Source organism: Podarcis raffonei, chromosome 4 (assembly GCF_027172205.1).
Source record: "Podarcis raffonei isolate rPodRaf1 chromosome 4, rPodRaf1.pri, whole genome shotgun sequence".
In the NCBI taxonomy this organism is placed as follows: Eukaryota; Metazoa; Chordata; class Lepidosauria; order Squamata; family Lacertidae; genus Podarcis; species Podarcis raffonei.
Window position 1 is genome coordinate 10,999,031 of NC_070605.1, and position 26,902 is coordinate 11,025,932.

Sequence of the window (26,902 nt, forward strand, 5' to 3'; positions counted from 1 at the left end):
GGTGTGGGAAGGAAATTGTAACCCTTGTGTCAGAATTATTGTTTTTTAGTCATTTAGTCGTGTCCAACTCTTTGTGACACCCTGGACCAGAGCACGCCAGGCACTCCTGTCTTCCACTGCCTCCCGCAGTTTGGTCAAACTCATGCTGGTAGCTTCGAGAACACTGTCTAACCATCTCGTCCTCTGTCGTCCCCTTCTCCTGGTGCCCTCCATCTTTCCCAACATCAGGGTCTTTTCCAGGGAGTCTTCTCTTCTCATGAGGTGGCCAAAGTATTAGAGCCTCAGCTTCAGGATCTGTCCTTCCAGTGAGCACTCAGGGCTGATTTCCTTCAGAATGGATTGGTTTGATCTTCTTGCAGTCCATGGGACTCTCAAGAGTCTCCTCCAGCACCATAATTCAAAAGCATCCATTCTTCGGCGATCAGCCTTCTTTACGGTCCAGCTCTCACTTCCATACATCACTACTGGGAAAACCAGTATGTGTGAGAATAGAGGGTCTCTATGTTTGTTTATGATGGAACCTTCATATGTCGGGTGGCATTGATGCTGGGGTGACCAGGTCTGTAAAGACTGGTGTATATGGCTGGATCAGCCTCTGACCAATGCAAATTTTGGCAGTTGCAAAAAGGGAGTGGGAAATAATATATACATAGAGCTGGGTCTCTGTCACATCCCGAGGTGGACGCAAATTGCCTGCTCCCCAGTCATCAGATTGAACATTTGAGGAGTGGGGTGAGTTTGATAACCCCCTGCCCAACCTCAGGTGATGTGCACAAGTTAGCTGAGATGGGGGGCTGTGGGTCTTGGGTGTGTGCAACCGTGTGGGGTGGCTACATCCAGTTTTGGCCACATCCATCACCAGGATATTCACCTCCAAGGCATCAGCCAACAGGGAATGCAACGCTGGTAGCCACCCATATTGTGCAAGAAAAATATCGCTGGGTATCAATTGTCAGGCTGTGGGCAAATTGCCAGAAGGACACCCTCTGCCACATCCCACTAAACCTAACCTGGCAACAGCAGTAGCAAAGGCTGTTGACATTGTTTTCATTAGCAACAGCACTTGGTGGGGGCCACAGAATGCTTGGGGACTGCTGTTTCCCCAGGCTCCTGAGTCCTTACTGAAGACCCGGGAGCCATGAGATTCTACAGATCCCAGGGGTCCCAGTGTTCAAGATGCTGTTGCTGGAGCATTCAGGGGTCCTGGGGTCTGAAGGATGGGCTGGATCTGTGGGGTTTGTATTTAATGGATGCGGGGGGGGGGGTGGAGATCAGTTTTGTGACCAGTCAGCACACAGAGAAAAGCAGGCTCTTAGTTACTGCTTGAAATCCAAATTCTATGAAAGCTGCTTGCTGCAGTGAGCAAATCTGATGCCTGATCAGATGCACACAGCTTCTACCACTCCACTGCAAAGGATGAAGAATAAAGGAAAAAAGTTTGCAGTTTTATACTGAAATCCTCACACTGGGACAGATCAGCCGACATCTGTTCCAATTCATTTTTGCTGGTGCTCAACCATATGTCTGCTCTATCCCATTCTATGCAGAATTATTTGAAGAATGAACCCAAAATTGTACACATCATGATATGCAGCAATGCACACTTTTTGGGGGGGGGTATGCATGCCACCCCCAAATGCGTATTTTTCAATGCTCTTCAATGAGCCTTTGGGTTAAATACACGTAACAGTAAAATGTGTGTTTTCGTGGACGCTATTTTGAGCACCCAAATTGTGATGCGAAATCCAGAGGCATGCGTAGCCTCCGACCAAATGGATTTCTCCTCTGTTCAGAAGTGGGGTGAAGCCACTGCTCTAGCTTCCAAGTGGGTGTGCCATTGCTTCTTACTGAAGTGGGTGGGAATTGGTGCGGTGCAAACACATCCGCAGGAGTGCCAAATTATTTCCCGCAGCGCATTTGCACTGGGAGTGTTGAATTCCAATGAAACGGAAATGGGAGCCAAAGTTACCGGGGTTGGCTTATTCCTCCGGTGTGCAGAATACAGAAATCAACCCAGTGAAAGAACTACATTAGTTAACAGAATTTTGCAGCGGAAGGCGATCTGTAGCGGAATGGAAACGCAGGTGCGTGCAACGAATGCAGCACGAAACGAGATCTTCTTACACCCCTGGTTTGCACTGCACCAACCTGCCCGCCACTTTGTCCATCCTGCTAAGCAGCCATGGCCCCAATCCTTGCAGGGAAGCTAGCGTAGCAGGTGCAACCCACCCCACCCAGCAAGCTGCCTCTGCCTCCATCCCTACCATTGGGTGGCAGGAATATAACGCCTATTCAAAAGCAGCCGTTGCAAATACTTGGGTTTCAAACACCCTGAACCAGCTGCTTGTGGTTAGAGAATAGCTCGGAAGTCCTGTCTTAGTTGTTCTTCTTTTTCACTTTTTTTTCTCCTATTCTCTGTCTCTCGTTTTTTGTTTTTTGTTTTTGTCTTTTGATCCCCTGTAGTTTCTCTGTGGCTATGCGTCCAGTGCTTTTGGGCAGTCGCCAGCACCCAGCCTGAAGGTAAAAATAAGCCAAAGAGCTCCCTTGTGTGTGGTATGTTCACTTCTTCTCTCTCCCTCCCCACCCCACTCCTGCTCCCCCAACCTGCCCTCCTCTGTCACCGGTTTTACTCTTCTCCTTGCGTCCTTTGCAGCAGATCGCTCGCGAAAGGACAGAGGTGGTTGCGGACTCGCGGAGGGCTTGCCTCAGGGAAGCAAAGCTGTTCTCTGCCTTTGCTAGGGATGCCTGGAGCCGCTACATTATGCTGGAAAAGGTGATGGCGAAGGGCAATCAAAGCGGCTCAGGGGTTTTCCTCTAGGGTTCGAAGGCTAAATTGGGCCTCCATTAGTCTGGCAATTACCTGGTTGGGTGTGCCAGGAGAGCCTACCTTCCTGCAAGAGCTCAGAGTGCAAGAGGAGGTTCTGAAAACCCGTTGTTGTTAATAATAATAGTAATAGTAATAATAATAATAATAATAATAATAATAATAATAATAATATAATTTAATATTTATACCCCATCCATCTGGCTGGCTTTCCCCAGCCACTCTGGGTGGCTTCCAACGAAATATTAAAAACACGATAAAACACCATCTGATGGGAGGGCGGGCGCCACCACTGAGAAGGCCCTCTGCCTAGTTCCCTGTAACCTCACTTCTCATAGTGAGGGAACCGCCAGAAGGCCCTCAGAGCTGGACCTCAGTGTCCGGGCAGAACGATGGGGGTGGAGACGCCCCTTCAGGTATACTGGGCCAAGGCCGACTAGTGAAGTCAGTGCTTCTGGGGCCACTCTAGGTGTTGAGGATTCTGGGAGATGTAGTCCAATATATATAAAAGGATGTCACATAGAGGAGGGAGAAAGGTTGTTTTCTGCTGCTCCAGAGAAGCGGACACGGAGCAATGGATCCAAACTACGAGAAAGAAGATTCCACCTAAACATTAGGAAGAACTTCCTGACAGTAAGAGCTGTTCGACAGTGGAATTTGCTGCCAAGGAGTGTGGTGGAGTCTCCTTCTTTGGAGGTCTTTAAGCAGAGGCTTGACAACCATATGTCAGGAGTGCTCTGATGGTGTTTCCTGCTTGGCAGGGGGTTGGACTCGATGGCCCTTGTGGTCTCTTCCAACTCTATGATTCTATGATTCTATGTCTGGAGGGCAGCAGGTTGGAGAAGGCTGATCAAAAGCATGCCCACCATAATTTTTTGGGGGGGTTGGATCTGTGGCCCTCTAAATGCTGGACTCCATTTCCCATGATACCCAGCAAGCGTGGTCAGTGGTCAGGGATGGTGGGAGTTGTGGTCCAGCAACATAAAATCGTAGAGGGACCCTGAGAGTCGTCTAGTTCAACCCCCTGCAATGCAGAAATCTCAGCTGAAGCATCACTAACAAAAGGCCATCCAACCTCTGCTTAAGAGCTGGCAAGGAAGGAGAGTCCACCAGCTCCCAAGGGAGACCGTTCCACCGTCAAACAGCTCTTACCATCAGAGTTGGAATAATAATAATAATTTATTATTTATACCCCGCCCATCTGGCCGAGTTTCCCCAGCCACACTGGGCGGCTCCCAATCTAGTGTTAAAAACAATACAGCATTAAATATTAAAAACTTCCCTAAAGAGGGCTGCCTTCAGATGTCTTTTAAAGATAAGATAGTTGCTTACTTCCTTCACATCTGAAGGGAGGGTGTTCCACAGGGTGGGCGCCACCACAGAGAAGGCCCTGTGTTTGGTTCCCTGTAACCTCATTTCTCGCAATGAGGGAACCGCCAGAAGGCCCTCGGCGCTGGACCTCAGTGTCCGGGCTGAACGATGGGGGTGGAGATGCTCCTTCAGGTATACTGGACCGAGGCCGTTTAGAGCTTTAAAGGACAGCACCAACACTTTGAATTGTGCTCGGAAACATACTGGGAGCCAGTGTAGGTCTTTCAGACTCCCAGTAACCAGTCTAGCTGCCGCATTCTGGATTAATTGTAGTTTCCGGGTCACCTTCAAATGCAGCCCCATACCCAGCCCAAACGGCCTGATGATCTCTCCCAGCGGCTGCATGTAGATGTTGAAAAGCATAGGGGAGAGGACAGAACCCTGAGGCACCCCACAAGTGAGAGCCCAGGGGTTTGAACACTCATCCCCCACCACCACTTTCTGAACACGGCCCAGGAGGAAGGAGCAGAACCACTGTATGACAGTGCCCCCAGCTCCCAGCCCCTCTAGACGGTCCAGAAGGATGTTATGGTTGATGGTGTCAAAGGCCGCTGAGAGATCCAGCAGAACTAGGAAACAGCTCTCACCTTTGTCCCTAGCCCGCCGGAGATCATCGACCAGTTCTAAAGGTGCAATTCAGGGGTGAAGACACATTGTGGGTTGTCTCAGTCTTGATCTTGACCATGCTGAGACTTTGGGGAGCCATGGCTAGTCAGCCATAGGCAATCCTGGCCTGTATAGGCACAGGGGCGGAGGAATTGGGGTGCGGTGGGAGCGGGCCACCCTGGGTGTACCACTGAGGGTGGCTGACAAAATGTTGGGCCTCACTCACCGCGGGGCCTGCAGAGTGCCTGAGCCATGCGTCTTTCCTGGGAGTGACACGGTGGCTTGAGCGCCCGCAAGCTCTGGGTGAGTTGTAAGTTACCAGTCTAGCTGCCGCATTCTGGATTAATTGCAGTTTCCGGGTCACCTTCAAAGGTAGCCCCACGTAGAGCGCATGGCAGTAGTCCAAGTGGGAGATAACCAGAGCAGGCACCACTCTGGAATCTCCTTTTTTGTAACTTGAAGCCATTGGTTTGGGTCCGAAACAAGAGAAAACAAGCTTCTTCCATCCTCCACCTGACAGCCCTCGAGCTATTTGAAGATGGCCGGCCTGTTTCCTCTCAGTCTGCTCTCATCCAGACACGTTTCCTTACCCCATCCATGGCAGTCAGTAAGACCCACCTGCTAAGGTGAAAGGTAAAGAAAGGCTGGATGGGTCAGACAGGACGTCAGGCATTTGCAACCTGGCAACTTCCTCTGATTCTTGGCTGAGCCCTTTGATCCTCCCCTTAACCTATTCCATTAAGGGACGTGGGTGGCACTGTGGGTTAAACCACAGAGCCTAGGACTTGCCGATCAGAAGGTTGGCGGTTCGAATCCCTGCGACGGGGTGAGCTCCCGTTGCTCGGTCCCTGCTCCTGCCAACCTAGCAGTTCGAAAGCATGTCAAAGTGCAAGTAGATAAATAGGTACCGCTCTGGCGGGAAGGTGAACGGTGTTTTCGTGTGCTGCTCTGGTTCGCCAGAAGCAGCTTAGTCATGCTGGCCACATGACCCGGAAGCTGTACACCGGCTCCCTCGGCCAATAAAGCGAGATGAGCACCGCAGCCCCAGAGTCGGCCACGCCTGGACCTAACAGTCAGAGGTCCCTTTACCTTTACCTTTATGTAAGTCCAGCCAAATGACTTGGACTGCTGACCCTGAGCACTTTGCTCCAGCCGGATCAAAATGCTGCAGCTAGACCAGAGCTTTCCAAACTGTGCGTCATGACACATTAGCATGTCGGCTGCAGTGAGTAGGTGTGTCACACAAACACTCTTCCCAGGGCTGGAAACTCTTCCCGGTTTGCTAGAGAAACTGAATTTTCCTCTGTCCTGACATGAAAGTGTGTCTAAAACGAAAAGCTCTGAGCTAGGCTGTTGACGGGGACGGACTACTACCAGGGCATAAATCCAATGCTTCAAAGATCATTCCGTACCTTATCCCATATGATACGTTAATTTTTTTCAAATAAAATACCTGAACTTGCAGAAATGTATTTCCTGCTTACCAAAGCAAGCAAACAAACAAACAAAAAACCATATGCAAAAGCAATTTCAAATCCAATAAAGATACAGACTGTGTGCTGTTTGTGTACGGTATTCCCAAGGGGTGGGGTGGGGACAGTTTATTTTCATTTATTGAAATTATTGAATTTATATACCACTTTATACCCACTTATTTGAATTTATATACCGCTTTATACCCACAGGTCTCAGGGCCCCACTTTTATTCAGTAGATAGAGATAGAGAGATAGAGAGATAGAGAGATAGATAGATAGATGATAGATAGATAGATAGATAGATAGATAGATGATAGATAGATAGATAGATAGATAGATAGATAGATATAGATAGATATAGATAGATCAATAGATAGATAGATGATAGATAGATCGATAGATAATAGAATCCATTCTCTGTTAATTATTATATGGGCAGCCGGCAACGAAGGGGAATTTTGTTGCACAGGATTTTCCTTTGGGCATCTGGGACTGCCACAGAAGAGGCATTGGAAAAGCTTATAGGACACTTGTCACTCAAGGGTGCTGGCTGTTTATTTGAGGGTTTAATCAAATCCGTAAAAATGGGACGTGACACTTTTTAAATGTGAACCAAAAGTACGTGCTCCATAGATGCCAAGGTTCACTTCAACGTTAGAACGCACTAATTTGCTTTAACGAATTCATCTGAAGTAGTTTTAAAAAATCTCTGCGCTACACCTGAAAGTAGCTACCACGAACTGCTGGGTGAATGGAATGTGAATTAAGTCTGTTTGGGGGGTAGAACTTTGAACAATTTTTAGTTCAAGTTCATTCTCTTGCATTCATTTTCTTTTTCCTCCCAAGACTTTGGGGCCTTTAAACTTAAAGATCATAATTATTGGGGCCATTGACATCGCACTGTGTGATGTTTTCTTACTTTTCTAAAGTGTGCTTTATAATTTGACGCAGCAGCTTGTAACGTTCTAAATGCTGGTGGGGAAGGGGGGGAATGCAGAGGATCTTTTCTATGAACTTGAACAGAATGGGTGCTCACCTTTTTCAGGTGGGCAGCGGTTGCGATCCCCCTCGCTTCTGGCAGGCAGTTCTCACGTCCGGGATGGCCATATGAGATTTCCCCTGTCTGGCGGGATCTCAGGGCGGGACTTCCCCTCTGAACGCCAGCTTCAAACAGGCCAATCAGAGGCTGCCCGATATCTGAGGAAGCAGCTACTGGTCAGAGCAAACAGCATTGGGGTAGATGGAGAAATAGCCTCACCTGGTACCAGGCAGTGTCCAGAGTTCCTATTGGTGAGATATTCTGAATCATGGAATGGTAGAGTTGGAAAGGGTTCCCAGGGTCATCTAGTCCAACCACCGAAATGCAGGAACCGCAACTATAACCTCCATGACAGACGGCCACCCAACCTCTGCTCAAAAACTTCCAAGAAGCCCAAGGGAGACCTCCTCTTACTGTCAGACAGTTCTTCCTGAGGTTTAGTCAGAATCTCCTTTCTTGCAACTTCCCTTGTTGTTTGTTCTCAGCGCATGGTATTCAGAGATACACTGACTCCACCTGTGTAGGTTCCTTCAACTGTGAGAACTGACCTCCATGAACGGGCATACCCTCTGCGCCTTTGTCCCCTTCCCACAGGGGCAGAAGACATGCTTTGAGTGCAGAAGGTCCCCGGTCCAACCCCTGCCATCTCCAGGGTGTCAAATTTCTCTTGCCTGAGAGCTTGGATGGCAGCAACCAATTGTTAACGCTTTTGAATCTTGGTGGGTTGCTATCTTCCTTAGTGGGGCCTGCAATCTGCTATCCTGAATAATGCTTTGTCTAGGGTAGGGGGCGAAGGGATGCGGGTGGCGCTGTGGGTTAAACCACAGAGCCTAGGACTTGCTGATCAGAAGGTCAGCAGTTCGAATCCCCGCGACGGGGTGAGCTCCCGTTGCTCGGTCCCTGCTCCTGCCAACCTAGCAGTTCGAAAGCACGTCAAAGTGCAAGTAGATAAATAGGTACCGCTCTGGCAGGAAGGTAAACGGCTTTTCCATGCGCTGCTCTGGTTCGCCAGAAGCGGCTTAGTCATGCTGGCCACATGACCCGGAAGCTGTACACCGGCTCCCTCGGCCAGTAAAGCAAGATGAGCGCCGCAACCCCAGAGTCGGTCACGACTGGACCTAATGGTCAGGGGTCACTTTACCTTTACCTAAGGGTAGGGGGCAGTGGGGATGAGTTAATGGAAACAGGAGGCAGTACAGTGGGTGCTCAGGTTGCGAACGTGATCCGTGCAGGATGCACGTTCACAATTCACAGCAGCATGTCTGCGCACGCACAGGTTGCGATTTGGTGCTTCTGCGCATGCGCAAAGCACGATTTAGCTCTTCTGCACATGTGTGGAAGTAACCCGTTACGGTACTTCCGGGTTTCGGCGGGTCCGTAACCCGAAAAATCACAACCTGAAGCATCTGTAACTCGAGGTTTGACTGTAATCCAAAAAGGCTTGGTTGCCCGGCCAAGGCGGACGAACGGCCTGCCTTGCTGAAACACGGCTTCCTGTGCAACAGGCTGTCCCCTGTGACCCAGCTTGAGAGGGAAGTGCTCTGCTGCTGTTTGCATTATCCTTTCATTTCCGGACACTGATCCTCTGCGGCGCTCCCCCCCCTTTCTTTCCAGGGGGCAGAGACCAGGAAGCGCTCCCCGACTCTCAGCAGCCAGTTCAAGCGCTCTCTGGAGCTGCTGATGAGGACTCTCAGCGTCTGCCAGCCGTTTTTCGTCCGCTGCATCAAACCCAACGAATACAAGAAGCCCATGGTAAGCCGCATGCCCATTTGCCTTCTTCTGCATAAAGCGGGGGTTTTAACTGTGAGGAGACAGGCTCTAGGTCATTTGCGGAAGGCTACTAGCCAAAATGGGGATGCGGGTGGCGCTGTGGGTAAAAGCCTCAGCGCCTAGGGCTTGCCGATCGAAAGGTCAGCGGTTCGAATCCCCGTGGCGGGGTGCGCTCCCGCTGCTCGGTCCCAGCGCCTGCCAACCTAGCAGTTCGAAAGCACCCCCGGGTGCAAGTAGATAAATAGGGACTGCTTACTGGCGGGAAGGTAAACGGCGTTTCCGTGTGCTGCGCTGGCTCGCCAGATGCAGCTTTGTCACGCTGGCCACGTGACCCGGAAGTGTCTCCGGACAGCGCTGGCCCCCGGCCTCTTGAATGAGATGGGCGCACAACCCTAGAGTCTGTCAAGACTGGCCCGTACGGGCAGGGGTACCTTTACCTTTACCTTTTACTAGCCAAAATGGCTCAGCTCTGCTGCCACAGCTGGAGGCAACAACATTTTTGAATCTTCTTTGGTGATCACTCATAGCAGAGTAAGACTGTCTTCCATAAACACTATTTTAACCAGGATTCCTCAGCCTCAGCCCTCCAGCATAGCTGTCAACCTTCCCTTTTTTGCGGGAAATTCCCTTATTACAGCGCCGTTTCCCGCTGCTTCCCGCTGCTATCCTGGATTGTTAGATATCCTGTAGACTGTCTCCAGGACAGGTGAGGCTGCTGATCCCTTATTTTCGAGGCTGCTGATCCCTTATTTTCAAATCTGAAAGTTGACAGCTATGCCCTCCAGACGTTTTGAGACTACATTTCACATCATGCCTGACCACTGGTCCTGCTAGCTAGGGATCATGGGAGTTGTAGGCCAAAAACATCTGGAGGGCCGAGGTTGAGGAAGCCTGGTTTTGACACTGAGTCCGTAAGTGACTGTGGAGGCCAATTCTGGATCCACACTTCCTTCCACAGTGGGGAGATAGGTTTCCAGGCAGGAACTGATCAGGGTGAGGGTTTGCCAAGCCTGCCTTCCTCTTAGCACGTTTCTCCCTTTCGTCCTGAGTTCGAGCGTCTTCAGAGCCCATGACACCTTTGGTAAAGGCTGTTCTAAAATTGGAGCACTCGCAGGCCAGTGTTTCTCAGTTGTCAGTGTTTACATTTTTTTAATATAGATTTGCCTCGAGAGAGTCTTTAAACCTCTTTTGTTGACCACCAGCATCACGCTTTCCATTTTTAACTGGCTTCTTAATGCCAGTTTCTGGAAGCCACAGGAGGGGAGAGCAGCTCTTGCGTTCAAATCCTGCTTGCGGGTTCCCCCCAGCCACTATGACAACAGGCTGTTGGACAAGATGGGCCATTGGCCTCATCCAGCAGGATTGTCTTATGTTCTTGTGCCCTGGCCTCTTCTTTACTTGGTGGACTTTCATTAGCAGCACACCCAGGAAAAAAAGGCAGCTTAGCCTCATATCTCTCTGCAGGGTTTGGGGTAGCCTGTGTTTTTGCCATGTCCTCCTTTCGAGATTCTAGGCTCAGCCTATCTCCATGAACGGATAGATTTCCACTTGTACAGTGAAAGTTCCCCTACCTTTCCTTTTCCTGCATCCCACCCACACACCCCTCCATCTGCTCCAGAGAGTTAAAGGTAAAAAGGTAAAGGGACCCCTGACCATCAGGTCCAGTCACAGACGACTCTGGGGTTGCGGCGCTCATCTCGCTTTATTGGCCGAGGGAGCCAGCGTACAGCTTCCGGGTCATGTGGCCAGCATGACTAAGCCGCTTCTGGCAAACCAGAGCAGCGCACAGAAACGCCGTTTACCTTCCCGCTGGAGCTGTACCTATTAACTACTTGCACTTTGACGTGCTTTTGAACTGCTAGGTTGGCAGGAGCAGGGACCAAGCAACGGGAGCTCACTCCGACGCGGGTATTTGAACCGCCGACCTTCTGATCGGCAAGTCCTAAGCTCTGTGGTTTAACCAAACAGCGCCAGCCGCGTACCAGCTCGAGAGAGTTGGTGGACCCACTGAGTGAACAGAAGTCCTGCTCGCTCGATGACTTGGTTGTGCTTAGCTCTCCAATCTTTCTTAACACTTCCCCCTCCCCTGTGGGGGAATATCCTTTGATATCTTCACACTGCATTCTGGCTATGTAAATGGTGTAAGAAAAATACCTCTATTTCCCTTATGGGGTATCTAGAGCCCGTACAGAGTCCCTTGGAAGAGCTGTCAGAGAGAAAGCAGAGGCCAACCAGGCTATATTGAAAGCAAAGCAACTAGTAAGCCTGATCTTTATTAAAGGAAATGAACTGTTGCAACAGGGTCCCCACTCGCCACACGCAGGAGGGAGGAGAACCCTGAAAAATGGTGTGCAAGCCCCTATAAAGACATGTGAAATTCCCCCCCTCTAGCCCAAGACCACCACTCCCCCAAAACATCCTACAAACATCAGAGGAGACAGTCTCCAGCAGAAATTTGAGAGGCTTGCTTCTCTCCTGTCTGCCAGGATACCTGATAATGCCTTACTCAATTGCATTTTCTGGGTAGCTTGGCCATTCCTTTGAGATGGTAAATTCTTTAGTTCCTGAATTTCTTAGGCATATTGATAGTTTGCTCAGCTTAACAGATACTCGCCAGACTGTGTTTGAAAAGGGAGGTGTAAGCCCCTACAGTCCAAAGACTGCCCATTTCCTTCCTCCTTGCAGAGGAGTATTTGAGGTCAATTTGGGAGAGTCAAAATGGCTTCAGGACTGCTCTCCTGCGCTATTTCAGACATGTGGCTTATATACTGATGTATGTGTTTGCCTTGTTTACCACGAGGTGCTGTTCATTCCCCCACCACTGAAAGTCGTGATCAAAACCCTTAAAATACGCGGGGCAGCCAAAGAGAACAAATGGCACCACAATAGGAATCTGGAAGTAAAAGTAGCCTGTGAAATAAAAACATCTTTTTCCCCTCAGGAGAGGATTTTTGTGCCTGAGGTCAGAGAGGACTGAGAGCTGATAGTGACAGGAAACAGGATTTCAGGAAACTGGTGGAAAAAACCAGTGGAAAGAGCTTTGCCTGTTTTTGCATTACGTTCCCTGTTAGGACTTTTATTTAATTTTGCAAAATGCGGGAGAATCATGCTTTGTAAAGGAAACAGATTTTGTTTCTGTCCAGGTGTTTATGAGTGAATCTTCCCAGTACAAATTGTTTCTCTCCCAGCAGCCAAATTGGGGCAGTGCCTTTAGCAGCAGCCAATTGCGTGCCCAGTGGTTAAAACACAAAGTAAGGCTGCCTCAAAATTGAGGGGGCCTGGCCTTCTTAAAACAAATACTGAGGGGGCCGAGGTGCCTTTCACCCCATAGACTTGGCGTGCCTGGCTTAGGGCCTTGTTATCTTGCTGCCATGGGTCTGTTTAGGTTTGGTGCTAAATCAGCCGCCTAAATTCAAACAACCTTATTCCCGTTTTTGCTTATCGTCGTTCCTGTTGCCTGTTTTTGTAATGTCCGTGTTGAACAGGGTTACGTGGATTTTTATCATCATGTTTAGTTTGCCTACTTGGGGAAATTCGTGCCTGAGCTTTAAAAGGCTGCTTATGGATCTATAAAGTTTAAAAGTAAACGCTGTTAGATGGAGCCTCGTGAAGATCTCTCTGGGCCACTGATAAGTCGCCTCAGTTCTGGCGCATCTTCTCAGCTTGATTAAATTCTTGTCAGTCTTTCTTATATTTTTACAGCTACTGGCTGTGGGGAGCATCACCCCTTGTCTCTTCTTTGCACAGGTATATGACCTCAGCTTGACTAAATCTTTGCCAAACCTCCTGTTTTTCACGATCCAGAAAGGTCTGGGCAGATAGATCCACTTCTGTCCTTAAATCAGACATCTGGGCCTACTTAAATCATGAACCCAGGGTTCTCTTGATCAGAATTTGCTTCTGGGGCAATTGTCTTTGTCACGCACACAAATTTGCCCCACAAAAGACCTGAGGGACACCATGGTTTAATTTCATTGAGATGTACACAACCCTCCACATGGTGAAGAGTTGGGTTGTTGTTGTTGTTTAGTCGTTTAGTCATGTCCGACTCTTTGTGACCCCATGGACCAGAGCACGCCAGGCACCTCTGTCCTCCACTACCTCCCGCAGTTTGGTCAAACTCATGCTGGTAGCTTCAAGAACACTGTCCAGCCATCTCATTCTCTGTTGTCCCCTTCTCCTTGTGCCCTCCATCTTTCCCAACATCAGGATCTTTTCCAGGGAGTCTTCTATTCTCATGAGGTGGCCAAAGTCTTGGAGCCTCAGCTTCAGGATCTGTCCTTCCAGTGAGCACTCAGGGCCGATTTCCTTCAGAATGGATAGGTTTGTTCTTCTTGCAGTCCATGGGACTCTCAAGAGTCTCTTCCAGCACCATAAATCAAAAGCATCCATTCTTCGGTGATCAGCCTTCTTTATGGTCCAGCTCTCACTTCCATACATCACTACTGGGAAAACCATAGCTTTCCCTAGACAGACCTTTGTCGGCAAGGTGATGTCTCTGCTTTTTAAGATGCTGTCTAGGTTTGTCATTGCTTTTCTCCCAAGAAGCAGGCGTCTTTTAATTTCATGACTGCTGTCACCATCTGCAGTGATCATGGAGCCCAAGAAAGTAAAATCTCACTGCCTCCATTTCTTCCCCTTCTATTTGCCTGGAGGTGATGGGACCAGTAGCCATGATCTTCGTTTTTTTGATGTTGAGCTTCAGACCATATTTTGCGCTCTCCTCTTTCACCCTCATTAAAAGGTTCTTTAATTCCTCCTCACTTTCTGCCATCAAGGTTGTGTCATCTGCATATCTGAGGCTGTCGATATTGGGTTGTTAAGTACCGACAAATAAACAAATGTGCCATGCTCTTCACTCAAATGCATTAGCTTGTTTGACCTTTGTATTCTTGCCATTTTCCTCTCCTACAGACTCTAACCTTACAGCTAAAAAAAAAAAAATCCCACAGAACTGGAAGGGGCTCTCAGAGGACATCCAGCCCAACCCCTTGCCTTCAGAAATGTCCTCCTTTGTGACCTCTGCATGTACCACTATATATTTTTTGCCCATTTATTCTGTTACAAAGCATTTTTGGTTGTCAGGCGTCCTCCTCCAGTAATAATCAGCAGCTCGCGAAATACTTAAAAAGGAGGAATGTTTAAGCTTATAAGCTCAGGAGCTAACGGGTAAAAGCATTGACACTGAGGTCATTTCCCTCCATCACTGCAGTTGTTTGACCGGGAGCTCTGTGTCCGCCAGCTGAGGTATTCCGGCATGATGGAAACCATCCGGATCCGCCGGGCTGGCTACCCCATCCGCTACACTTTCGTGGAGTTTGTGGACCGGTACCGGGTACTTATGCCTGGGGTGAAGCCAGCATACAAGCAGGTACAGTTGAAAACCCTCCTCGTAGCTCTAAAGAGAGAGATCCTGAGGCATTAATAAGGATGCTAAGAGCAGGGCCGGCCCACACTTGAGGCAAGGTGAGGCAGCTGCCTCAGGCGGCAAGATCAACAGGAGCAGTAGAACTGGAATGTATTACCTGCTGCTACGGCGGTGGCAACAGCTGCAGCATGCTCCCTGGATGCCGGATCTGCTATTATTATTATTATTATTATTATTATTATTATTATTATTATTATTATTATTACAGTGGTACCTTGGTTCTGAAACTTAATCCGTTCCGGAAGTCCGTTCCAAAACCAAAGCGTTCCAAAATCAAGGCACGCTTTCCCATAGAAAGCAACGCAAAACGGATTAATCCGTTCCAGACTTTTAAAAACAACCCCTAAAGCAGCAATTTAACATGAATTTTGCTATCTAATGAGACCATTGAGTCATAAAATGAAAGCAATAAACAATGTACTGCTGTCACACAATCAATCAGTAGCTGAACTGGGTTCCACACAGTCACAAAAACAAAGGAAAAAGAGCTGTAAAAACAAAAACGCAAGGTAAATAGCAAAAACAGATATCAGTGTAACACTCCAAACAGAAGTATGGCACTCAAATCAGAACCATAACACTCAAAATGGAAGCGTGGCACTCAAATCGGAAGCGTAACACTCAAAACGGAGCATGTTTGGCTTCCAAAAAAATTTTGCAAACCAGAACACTTCCTTCTTGGTTTGCAGTGTTTGGGTTCCAAGTTGTTTGAGTACCAAGGCATTTGAGAACCAAGGTACCACTGTATTATTATTATAACTTACTGAATTTATATACCGCCCTATACTCAGGGGTCTCAGGACAGTTCACAGAATAAAACCAAGATATAAAACCACAAAATAAATAATAAAAATTAAAACAATAACCCAATAGCCTCCCCACAAAAAAAACACATTTTTAAAAGGGTATAGGATGTGTAGAACAAGTCAGGCAAAGGCCTGGTTAAAAAGGAACGTTTTTGCCTGGCGCCTAAAGGTGTATAATGAAGGCGCCAGGTCAGCTTCCCTGGGGAGAGAATCCACAGACGGGGAGCCACTGCAGAGAAGGCCCTGTTCTCATGTTCCCACCCTCCGGACCTCTTGAGGAGGAGCACACAAAGAAGGGCCTCAGAAGATGATCTCAGGGTCCAGGCAGGTTCATATGGGAAGAGGCAGCCCTTGAAGTATTGCAGTCCTGAGCTGTTTAGTTCCTGTTGTAGATCTTCACTTGCCCCTTCTTCCCTGACCAGGAGTGGGGGTCATTTTGTGGTTTGCCTCAGGTGCCAAAACATCTTAGGCCAGTCCCGACAAAGAGTCTAGCGGTATCCGCAGTAATGCTACAACATTTCCCCCCTAAACGTGACGCATGCCACGTTGATAATTATATTGTTTGGGCGATGGAAGCTTTCCTATCTTCTACCCTGCGAAATCACTTTGGGACATTTTATGAGGAGTGATTGATGAATGGAATTAAGTAAAAGCAATGAAAACCCCACCATTTCTTCCAGGGGGACTTGTGTGGGACTTGCCAGCGCATCGCTGAAGCCGTGTTGGGCAGAGACGATGACTGGCAGATTGGCAAGACGAAGATTTTCCTGAAGGTAAGATAGCAAGCAGGTTTTTGGGGGGCATATGCCCGGAAGCAGAACTTGTGTGTTTGGCAGCTAGCTGATATCTCAAACAGGGCAACAGCCACCATTTAGCTATTGTTTTGAGATGCTATCAAAGCACCAAGATTCTTCCCCACAAAGTTTCCTCAGTGACCAGAAATGACATCGTAACACCAAAAAGAAACAAACGAGGAAAGCTTTGCCGTTTTCAGTTTTCCAACCGAACAAACGCTTACTCTACTTTTTATGGTTCTGTAGGGAACTGGTGCTTTCCACACGAAGAAACATGAAATAATAGGCGAGAAATAAACCTCTTCTGTACAGGAGTGTTGCCACTGTTTTAATCACCTCTCCACTGTTATCTGTACGCATCTTTTTTAAAGGATGTTCCTCGCCTGATGCTTAGTTAGTTAAGTGTTAAGTGTTCCAGTCCGTTCCTCCAGAGAGCCTTATCAGGGCTGTGCAGCTGCATGAGGAGGAAATGGAGAAACGAGCTTGTCAAAAAGTCTTCTTTGGGTTGGGTCAACCTGGAAGCAGGCAAGACTATATCCCAGACTTGACATCAGTGGCCCAAGGAAGAAATCAAACAGCGAAGGTCAAGGGAAGAAAATCCTTAAAGCAGCGATTCCTAAAATTGAGAGCTGGGGTTCAGTTTGCAGTATTTTTTGCTCTATAAGACTCCCTTTTTCCCTCCTAAAAAGTAAGGGGAAATGTGTGTGCGTCTTATGGAGCGAATGCAGGCTGCGCAGCTATCCCAGAAGCCAGAACAGCAAGAGGGATTGCTGCTTTCGCTGTGCAGCTATCCCTCTTGCTGTTCTGGCTTCTGAGATTCAGAATATTTTTTTTCTTGTTTTCCTCCTCCAAAAACTAGGTGCGTCTTATGGTCTGGTGCGTCTTATAGAGCGAAAAATACGGCACTTTCAAAAAACCCCAAACGTTTGCTTCTACATGTTTCCTGCTTTCTCCTTCCCTTAAAATTAGGGGACTGCGCAATGGTCAATTCCAAAATTCCCAGAAGTTCCTAAATGTTCTTCAAATGGTGCGTGAGAAATGGAGTGATGTGAAATGCTTGCCCCCCAAATCATTTGTACCATTGCAAGCACAGTAAACCTTGCAAAAACACTTGAAGTTAGGGGCAATGCATTTTGTCCCATTAGAATTTTAATGCAAACCCACCAAATTCAGGCTTCCCGAAGCAGTCATGCAAACCATTGCACAGCTATCCTTTGAAATCCAGAGTTCTCTGAATTTTGCAGTTCAGTTCTCCAACCAAAGGGCAAGAGAAACAGGAGGCGGGGGTTTGCTTCTGGCAGGAACTCCTGCGGGGAGTGTGGGAACTTTTAGTTTCACTACCTTCCCTCTGCCCCCTACGCTACCACCTCCCATTTCTCCTGCCCAGGTAAGTTTAGTGGCCCTGGAGGGGCAGAGGAACTGAGCAGTGGTAAGTAAAGGTAAAGGGACCCCTGACCATTAGGTCCAGTTGTGGCCGACTCTGGGGTTGTGGCACTTATCTCGCTTTATTGGCCGAGGGAGCCAGCATACAGCTTCCGGGTCATGTGGCCAGCATGACTAAGCCACTTCTGGCGAACCAGAGCAGCGCATGGAAACGCCGTTCACCTTCCCGCTGGAGTGGTACCTATTTATCTACTTGCATTTTGACATGCTTTCGAACTGCTAGGTTGGCAGGAGCAGGGACCGAGCAACGGGAGCTCACCCCGTCGCGGGGATTCGAACCTCCGACCTTCTGATCGGCAAGCCCTAGGCTCTGTGGTTTAACCCACAGCGCCACCCGCATCCCAGTAGCAGAGGGGGTGGCTGCCAAACTTGTGGGTTGAGTAGAACCTGCTTCGCTTAAACCCACTAGTGAGAAATGGATCTGTTTCATTTCCTGTGGCATCCCTCATTCTTTCCTTTCAATTCTGAAATGCAAAAGGGATGCTTCAACAGCACATGCGTTATACAACACACAACCTCCTATGGAATGCCCTCACTCAGTCTCCCTCGCTATTAGCGTTTGGGATAAATAAGGAACATTCCTGCTTACTCAGGCAGCTGAGGGCTGAAAGTCCTGTCACCGGCAACCCTGAAATTGGGTGGTTGCTTTTAGGAGCTTTTAACTGTTTTTTGAAGGTTGTTTGTGGAATTTTAAACTGCTTTGTATTATTATTATTATTATTATTATTATTATTATTATTAACAAAAACAAAAACAATATTTTAATTTATATCCTGCCCATCTGGCTGGGTTTCCCCAGCTACTCTGGGTGGCTTGCAACATACAGTGGTACCTCAGATTTTGAACGTAGTCCGTTCCAGAAGACCGTTCAAGTTCTGAAACATTCGAAAACTAGCCGACAGCTAGGCCTCAGGATCTTGCACTCAGCAGAAGCTGCACGGCATGTTCGATTTCCGAGGCGTGTTCGAAAACTGAAGCGTTTACTTCCAGGTTTACGGCATTCGAAAACTGAAATGTTCATCAGTGGAGACGTTCGAAAACCGAGGTACCACTGTATATAAAAACATAACATCACGCATTAAAAAACAAACTATCCTATACTGTCGTACCTCCTCTGGATACGTAAACTCTGGGATGCAAACTTGGCAAACCCAGAAGTATTTTTCTGGGTTTCGCCATGCGCTCATGCGCAGAAGCGCTAAACAGCGCCGCATGCATGCGCAGAAATGGTCCTCCAGTTGCGAATTCCTCAGGATGCAGCCGAACCTCCGGAACGGATCCCGTTCACAACCAGAGGTACCACTGTGCAAACAACAAACAAACCAAAAAATCTATACAAAAAAATTTTTTTCCTTCCAGTAGCACCTTAAAGACCAACTAAGTGTATCTGATACACAGTGTATCTGAAGAAGTGTGCATGCACACGAAAGCTCATACCAAGAACTAACTTAGTTGGTCTTTAAGGCGCTACTGGAAGGAAAAAATTTTTTTTGTTTTGACTATGGCAGACCAACACGGCTACCTTACTGTAACCAAAAAATCTATAACAGCAATAACAATAGTTATAGGTAGGTAGCCGTGTTGGTCTGCCATAGTTGAAACAAAATTAAAAAATTCCTTCCAGTAGCGCCTTAGAGACCAACTAAGTTTGTTATTGGTATGAGCTTTTGTGTGCATGCACACTTTAGGGAAGCTTTTAATGTTTGATGTATTGCTGTATTTTAATATTTGGTTGGAAGCCGCCCAGAGTGGCTGGGGCAGCCCAGCCAGATGGGCAGGGTATAAATTATTATTATTACAGTGGTACCTCGGGTTACATACGCTTCAGGTTACATACGCTTCAGGTTACAGACTCCGCTAACCCAGAAACAGTGCTTCAGGTTAAGAACTTTGCTTCAGGATGAGAACAGAAATCCTGCGCGGTGGCAGCAGGAGGCCCCATTAGCTAAAGTGGTGCTTCAGGTTAAGAACAGTTTCTGGTTAAGTACGGACTTCCGGAACAAATTAAGTACTTAACCCGAGGTACCACTGTATTATTAAGCAATAACAACAACAGCAACAACAATAACAGTAATAGTAATAACAACAATAACAATTACAAAACAGCTTACAGTTATACCCAAATTAAAATAACCACCAACCCCAACTAAACATTTAACCAGCTTGACAAAAACAAAACAGAGGAACCAAAATTAGAACCATTTAAAACATTTTTAGGGACACGGGTGGTGCTGTGGGTAAAACCTCAGCTCCTAGGACTTGCCGATCGCATGGTCGGCGGTTCGAATCCCCGTGGTGGGGTGCGCTCCCGCTGCTCGGTCCCAGCGCCTGCCAACCTAGCAGTTCGAAAGCACCCCCGGGTGCAAGTAGATAAATAGGGACCGCTTACTAGCGGGAAGGTAAACAGCGTTTCCGTGTGCGGCTCTGCCTCGCCAGGGTAGCTTCGTCATGCTGGCCACGTGACCGGAAGTGTCTGCGGACAGCGCTGGCTCCCGGCCTATAGAGTGAGATGAGTGCACAACCCTAGAATCTGGCAAGACTGGCCCGTACGGGCAGGGGTACCTTTACCTTTTTAAAAAACATTTTTAAACAATTGAGACACTTGCCCCAACCCAAGAGTTGTTCCAGCAATGTCCCTCTGGCACCCCAGGAGCCTCTTTCACCTGTTCAAGGTGAGTCTGGGCCAGGTGGAAATGGACCTTGCGTCAGGGAGTGGTCTTCCTTCCAGTAGAGCGGCAATGTATTGGTATTGACGTGTTTGCTGCTGTGAGGGAAGGGCAGGATTGGCAATTAATAAATATATAAGAATAAATGAAATGAGTTCCCTGCTGTCCTGTGAAGTTCCAGAAGCGAGTGGCCGGTGATGTGTTCTTCTCCTCAGGATCACCACGATATGCTGCTGGAGATAGAGAGAGACAAGGCCATTACGGACAAGGTCATCCTCATCCAGAAAGTGGTCCGTGGATTTAAAGACAGGTATGAAGCTTAGGCTGGAGACAAGAGCTCTCACTAACATTTCTTCTTTTTATTTATCATAAATTTTTATTAGATTTTCCACAGTGAAAACACAAACCACAAAGCAAAATGATACGCAAAAACAGAAAAAGAAAAGGAAGAAAGAAGAAAGAAGGGGGAACAATAAACAGATAAACAATAACAACAAACGTAATTCTTCACAAATCCAACCTTTTAAACATCTTGGTTGACTTCCTCAAATCCCTCCCTTCTGAGTTTCCTTGTAATTAAAGGTAACAGCTTTCCAATATCATTATTAAACTAAAACAATTTCCAATTATAGTCCATCTTATTCACTTTTCTTAACATTCTAAATCCCATTTATTTAATTATAACTTAATTTAATCCTAGGCCTATTTGTTTCTTTCAAGTAATTTCTAATTTTTTATATTACAATATTTATTCAAATAGTCCTTGAATTTCCTCCAGTCCTCTTGAAACTCCTCTTCTTTCTGGTCACGGATTCTTCCAGTCAGGTCAGCTAGCTCCAAAAAGTCCATCATCTTCATCTGCCAATCTTCCACTGTTGGTAGTTCTTGTGTTTTCCAATTTTTGGCACGTAATATTCGGGCGGCCGTTGTGGCATACAAAAATAATTGAACATCTTCCTTGGGCAATTCTAAACCTGTTATTCCAAGAAGAAAGGCCTCTGGTTTCTTAATAAATCTATATTTCAACATTTTTTTCAGTTCATTATAAATCTTCTCCCAGAAGTCTTTCACCTTGGGAGAAGTCCACCACATATGGAAAAAAGTACCTTCCTTTTCTTTACATTTCCAACAGAGGTTATCACTATTGCTCTCTCACTAACATTTCTTCGTGGTGAAGCCACTGCTGTTCCTGTAGATAGAAATGTGGGCAAGGGGGGAAACGGATTTCTTTGTCTCCAGGCGAAGATTCTGCGTGGACAGATTTGATGATACTTGGAACGTATTTGTTGAAACCATAGTGACGCATAGATTAACATATCCATCCACATATATACTATATAGTTTCGTAGCATTAAGTACCGTATTTTTTGCTCTATAAGATGCACTTTTTCCCTCCTAAAAAGTAAGGGGAAATATGTGTGCGTCTTATGGAGCGAATGCAGGCTGCGCAGCTATCCCAGAAGCCAGAACAGCAAGAGGGATTGCTGCTTTCACTGCACAGCGATCTCTCTTGCTGTTCTGGCTTCTGAGATTCAGAATATTTTTTTTCTTGTTTTCCTCCTCCAAAAACTAGGTGCGTCTTGTGGTCTGGTGCGTCTTATAGAGTGAAAAATACGGTACATTTTTTGTTATTTTGTTATTTTGTTATTGGACTGTAATAATGGAGGGATACAATCTATTTCAGAGAAACAGACCAGACAAGAAAGGAGGAGGAGTGGCGTTATATGTCAGGGATGTGTATACCTGTGAAGAGATCCAAGATTTAGAACCTCAAAGCCAAAGTGAGAGCATTTGGGTCAAAATTAAGGGAGAGAAGAATAACAGTGACCTCATTGTGGGAGTTTACTATAGATCCCCAAGCCAAACGGAGGACATAGATGATGTCTTCCTGGAACAGATGGCCAAGCATGCAAAAGGAAGGGAGATAGTAGTAATGGGGGACTTCAATTACCCGGATATTTGTTGGATGTCAAACTCAGCCAAGAGCATAAGGTCAAACAGATTCCTTACTGGCCTTGCAGAAAACTACATTGTCCAGAAAGTGGGAGAAGCAACAAGAGGAACAGCCATTTTAGATCTGGTCCTAACCAATGTTGATGACCTGGTTAGTGGGGTAGAAGTGGAAGGATCATTAGGCGCGAGTGATCATGCTCTTCTGAAGTTTACTATACAGCGGAAAGGAGCAGCCAAGCATACTAGGACTCAATTTCTCGACTTTAAGAAAGCCGACTTCATAAAACTTAGGGGAAGTGCTGGGTGAGATCCCATGGACAGTAATACTAAAAGGAAAGGGAGTTCATGATGGCTGGGAGTTTGTTAAGAGGGAGATAGTAAAAGCACAACTTCAGGCAATACCAATGAGACGGAAACATGGAAGGTGCCTAAAGAAGCCAGGGTGGCTATCTATAGAACTTTTAACTGAGTTAAGATTAAAAAAGGATGTGTACAAAAAATGGAAAAGGGGGGAAACCACCAAAGAGGAATTCAAACAAATAGCCAGCACATGTAGACACAAAGTCAGAAAAGCTAAAGCACAGAATGAACTCAGGCTTGCTAGAGAGGTTAAAAGCAACAAAAAAGGCTTTTATGGGTATGTTCGTAGCAAAAGGAAGAACAAAGAAACAGTGGGGTCACTCAGAGGAGAAGATGGTGAAATGCAAACAGGGGACACAGAAAGGGCTGAACTCCTCAATGCCTTCTTTGCCTCAGTCTTCTCCGATAAAGAAAACAATGCCCGACCTGAAGAATTTGGAGCAAATGATTCAGCAGAGGAAACACAGCCCAGAATAACTAAGGAGATAGTACAAGAATACTTGGCTAGTTTAGATGTATTCAAGTCTCCAGGGCCAGATGAACTGCATCCAAGAGTATTAAAAGAACTGGCAGATGTGATTTCAGAACCACTGGCAGTCATCTTTGAGAATTCCTGGGGAACAGGCGAAGTCCCGGCAGACTGGAGGAGGGCAAATGTTGTCCCTATTTTCAAAAAGGGGAAAAGAGAGGACCCAAATAATTACCTCCCAGTCAGTCTGACATCAATACCAGGGAAGATTCTGGAGCAGATCATTAAGCAAACAGTCTGTGAGCACCTAGAAAGGAATGCTGTGATCACCAATAGTCAGCATGGATTTCTGAAAAATAAGTCATGTCAGACTAACCTGATCTCGTTTTTTGACAGAATTACAAGCCTGGTAGATGAAGGGAATGCAGTGGATGTAGCCTACCTTGATTTCAGCAAGGCATTTGACAAGGTGCCCCATGATATTCTTGTAAAGAAGCTGGTAAAATGCGGTCTTGACTATGCTACCACTCAGTGGATTTGTAACTGGCTGACTGACCGAACCCAAAGGGTGCTCATCAATGGTTCCTCTTCATCCTGGAGAAGAGTGACTAGTGGGGTGCCACAGGGTTCTGTCTTGGGCCCGGTCTTATTCAACATCTTTATCAACGACTTGGATGATGGACTCAAGGGCATCCTGATCAAATTTGCAGATGACACCAAACTGGGAGGGGTGGCTAACACCCCAGAGGACAGGATCACACTTCAAAACGACCTTGACAGATTAGAGAACTGGGCCAAAACAAACAAGATGAATTTTAACAGGGAGAAATGTAAAGTATTGCACTTGGGCAAAAAAAATGAGAGGCACAAATACAAGATGGGGGACACCTGGCTTGAGAGCACTACATGTGAAAAGGATCTAGGAGTCTTGGTTGACCACAAACTTGACATGAGCCAACAGTGTGACACGGCAGCTAAAAAAGCCAATGCAATTCTGGGCTGCATCAATAGGAGTATAGCATCTAGATCAAGGGAAGTAATAGTGCCACTGTATTCTGCTCTGGTCAGACCTCACCTGGAGTACTGTGTCCAGTTCTGGGCACCACAGTTCAAGAAGGACACTGACAAACTGGAGCGTGTCCAGAGGAGGGCAACCAAAATGGTCAAAGGCCTGGAAACGATGCCTTATGAGGAACGGCTAAGGGAGCTGGGCATGTTTAGCCTGGAGAAGAGGAGGTTAAGGGGTGATATGATAGCCATGTTCAAATATATAAAAGGATGTCACATAGAGGAGGGAGAAAGGTTGTTTTCTGCTGCTCCAGAGAAGTGGACACGGAGCAATGGATCCAAACTACAAGAAAGAAGATTCCACCTAAACATTAGGAAGAACTTCCTGACAGTAAGAGCTGTTTGACAGTGGAATTTGCTGCCAAGGAGTGTGGTGGAGTCTCCTACTTTGGAGGTCTTTAAGCAGAGGCTTGACAACCATATGTCAGGAGTGCTCTGATGGTGTTTCCTGCTTGGCAGGGGGTTGGACTCGATGGCCCTTGTGGTCTCTTCCAACTCTATGATTCTATGATTCCTCTGTTTTTTTAAAAAAAATGTTTCTAATGTATTCTCTTCCTCTCTTCTTCTTTTCAATTCTTTCCTTTTTCTTCTTTATTCACTTTAATTTACGATAATCATCTCTATTATAAAACAATTAAAAATCCCTGAGCTTGCAAAACATCTTTAATCAGCCTCCTTAACCAGGGAGGGGATGGCATGCAAACAGGGCGTCTTTCCACCCTGAACCGCTTGGGTTGTTAGCAAACTTAGCCACCTAACTGCTCATCCCTGACTCCAGATCAATTATGCACAAGTTGAAAAATGTGCGTCCCCAAACCTATCAATTTTACATCCCTCGTCCATCAGAAGGACTGCCTATTTATTCCTACTGTCATTCCGAAACAAGGCACAAGATGAAACAAAGAGCCATCCTTTGAATTTTGCGCTAACAGATTGAGGCTGAATCCTGACAAGACAAAAGTACTGTTTTGGGGGGACAGGAGGCAGGCAGGTGTTTATATCATTGCGACTTGCGCATGGACTTCATGGTGGGAGGCAGGTAAGAAATCGAATAAACAAATGTCCAAGTGGAAGAGGCCTGTTCCCCTAAAAATGGCTTTGGGGGTGGTTAATGAAGTGAGGCCTCTTTTCCTACGCCTTTGAGTTAATATGTCAAGGAACGGGTCAGCAAAAACAATTGTTCAGGCTTCTTGCTCAAGAATAAATTTCTTATTTGTTCTTTGGACTGTAGTTTCCTGAAAGCGCCTGCTCTCGAAGGTTTGAATTTGGTCAAAGATTGCTTCCCCTTTCAGCATCCAAACCCCAATGGAGCAATGCTCTATAGACATTAGGGTACAATTTGTTTCCTGTTTGTAGTTTTAATGTGAAATCAGAAAGGTGCTTTGATTGAGATTGTGAGCTGCACGTGACAATAGAGCGATTGTATTTGTCCACCTCTCTGAGGGAATCCATAAAGAATTGCGTTTCTTCCTGGGTCAGGGCTTAAAAACAAACAGTGCACAAGGAGAAAAATGGATTGTAATTGTCTCTTCCCCAGGTCCAATTTCCTGAAAGTGAGGAATGCAGCTCTGATGATCCAGCGGACCTGGAGGGGGCATAATTGTCGAAGAAACTACGACGCTGTAAGTATGCCTGAAGCATGCAGGGTTCTGGACCGATTGCCTATCCAGCGGTGGAGCAAGCTGATTGGGCGACTGGGGCGGTGCGCATGCCCTGTGCCCAGGGGCAGGGCCAACTGCCTGTGGGGGTGGGGCCAGCCGCCCATGGGGGGGGGGCAGCCGGGGCAGGATGCTCCGTGGGGCCTCTGAGGAGTCTGCCTGCCTCCTCCGGCTCAGCTGCCCTACAGCTGAGGAAGAGGCAGAGGACGAACTGTTTGGGGCAGCATGGAGCCTGCGGACGCCCAAGCCACCGTGTCACTCCCAGGAGAGATGCGTGGCTCGGGCGCACTGCAGGCCCCATGGTGAGTGTTGCCTGGCCTTTTGTCACCCCCCTCAGTGGTGACACCTGGGGCGGCCCGCCCCCACCGCCCCCCCTTCCTTTGCCCCTGCGGCCAAGGCCCCTGAGTTCTTTGCTTCACCCATGCTACCACTGTTCGCATTAGAGCTCAAAACCACAGAGCCTAGGACTTGCCGATCAGAAGGTCGGCGGTTCGAATCCCCGCGACAGGGTGAGCTCCCGTTCCTCGGTCCCTGCTTGCCAACCTAGCAGTTTGAAAGCATGTCAAAGTGCAAGTAGATAAATAGGTACCGCTCCAGTGGGAAGGTAAACGGCGTTTCTGTGCGCTGCTCTGGTTCGCCAGAAGCGGCTTAGTCATGTAACTCCCAGGAAAGACGCGTGGCTCAGGCACTCTGCAGGCCCCGCGGTGAGTGAGGCCCGACATTTTGTCAGCCACCCTCAGTGGTGACACCCAGGGTGGCCAGCTCCCACCGCACCCCAATTCCTCTGCCCCTGTGCCTACGCAGCCCAGGATTGCCTATGGCTGACTAGCCATGGCTCCCCAAAGTCTCAGCATGGTCAAGATCAAAACTGAGACAACCCGCTATGTGTCTTCACCCCCCAAGGCTGAGTTGCACCTTTAGAACAGAGGTGCTCCTCTAGACTACAGCAGGGATGGAAATAATGAATGGGGTAAGGGACGTGGGTGGCGCTGTGGGTTAAACCACAGAGCCTAGGACTTGCCGATCAGAAGGTTGGCGGTTCAAATCCCCGCGACGAGGTGAGCTCCCGTTGCTCGGTCCCTGCTCCTGCCAACCTAGCAGTTCGAAAGCACGTCAAAGTGCAAGTAGATAAATAGGTACCGCTCCGGCGGGAAGGTAAACGGCATTTCCG

The 26,902-nt window shown here is 47.4% G+C and overlaps 1 protein-coding gene across 3 annotated transcripts in view; it reads left to right on the forward strand.

Moving 5' to 3' along the window:
• MYO7A (myosin VIIA) overlaps positions 1–26,902 on the forward strand; it is a 187,010-nt gene that overhangs the window by 89,333 nt on the left and 70,775 nt on the right. For 2 of the 3 annotated variants that reach the window (XM_053385423.1, XM_053385422.1), the window contains 5 exons: positions 8,931–9,068; positions 14,299–14,457; positions 16,001–16,093; positions 20,439–20,533; positions 25,611–25,695. In XM_053385423.1, the coding sequence (XP_053241398.1) occupies positions 8,931–9,068; positions 14,299–14,457; positions 16,001–16,093; positions 20,439–20,533; positions 25,611–25,695 (570 nt within the window). The remainder of the gene's footprint in view (positions 1–8,930; positions 9,069–14,298; positions 14,458–16,000; positions 16,094–20,438; positions 20,534–25,610; positions 25,696–26,902) is intronic. The other variant, XM_053385424.1, reaches the window with a different exon arrangement.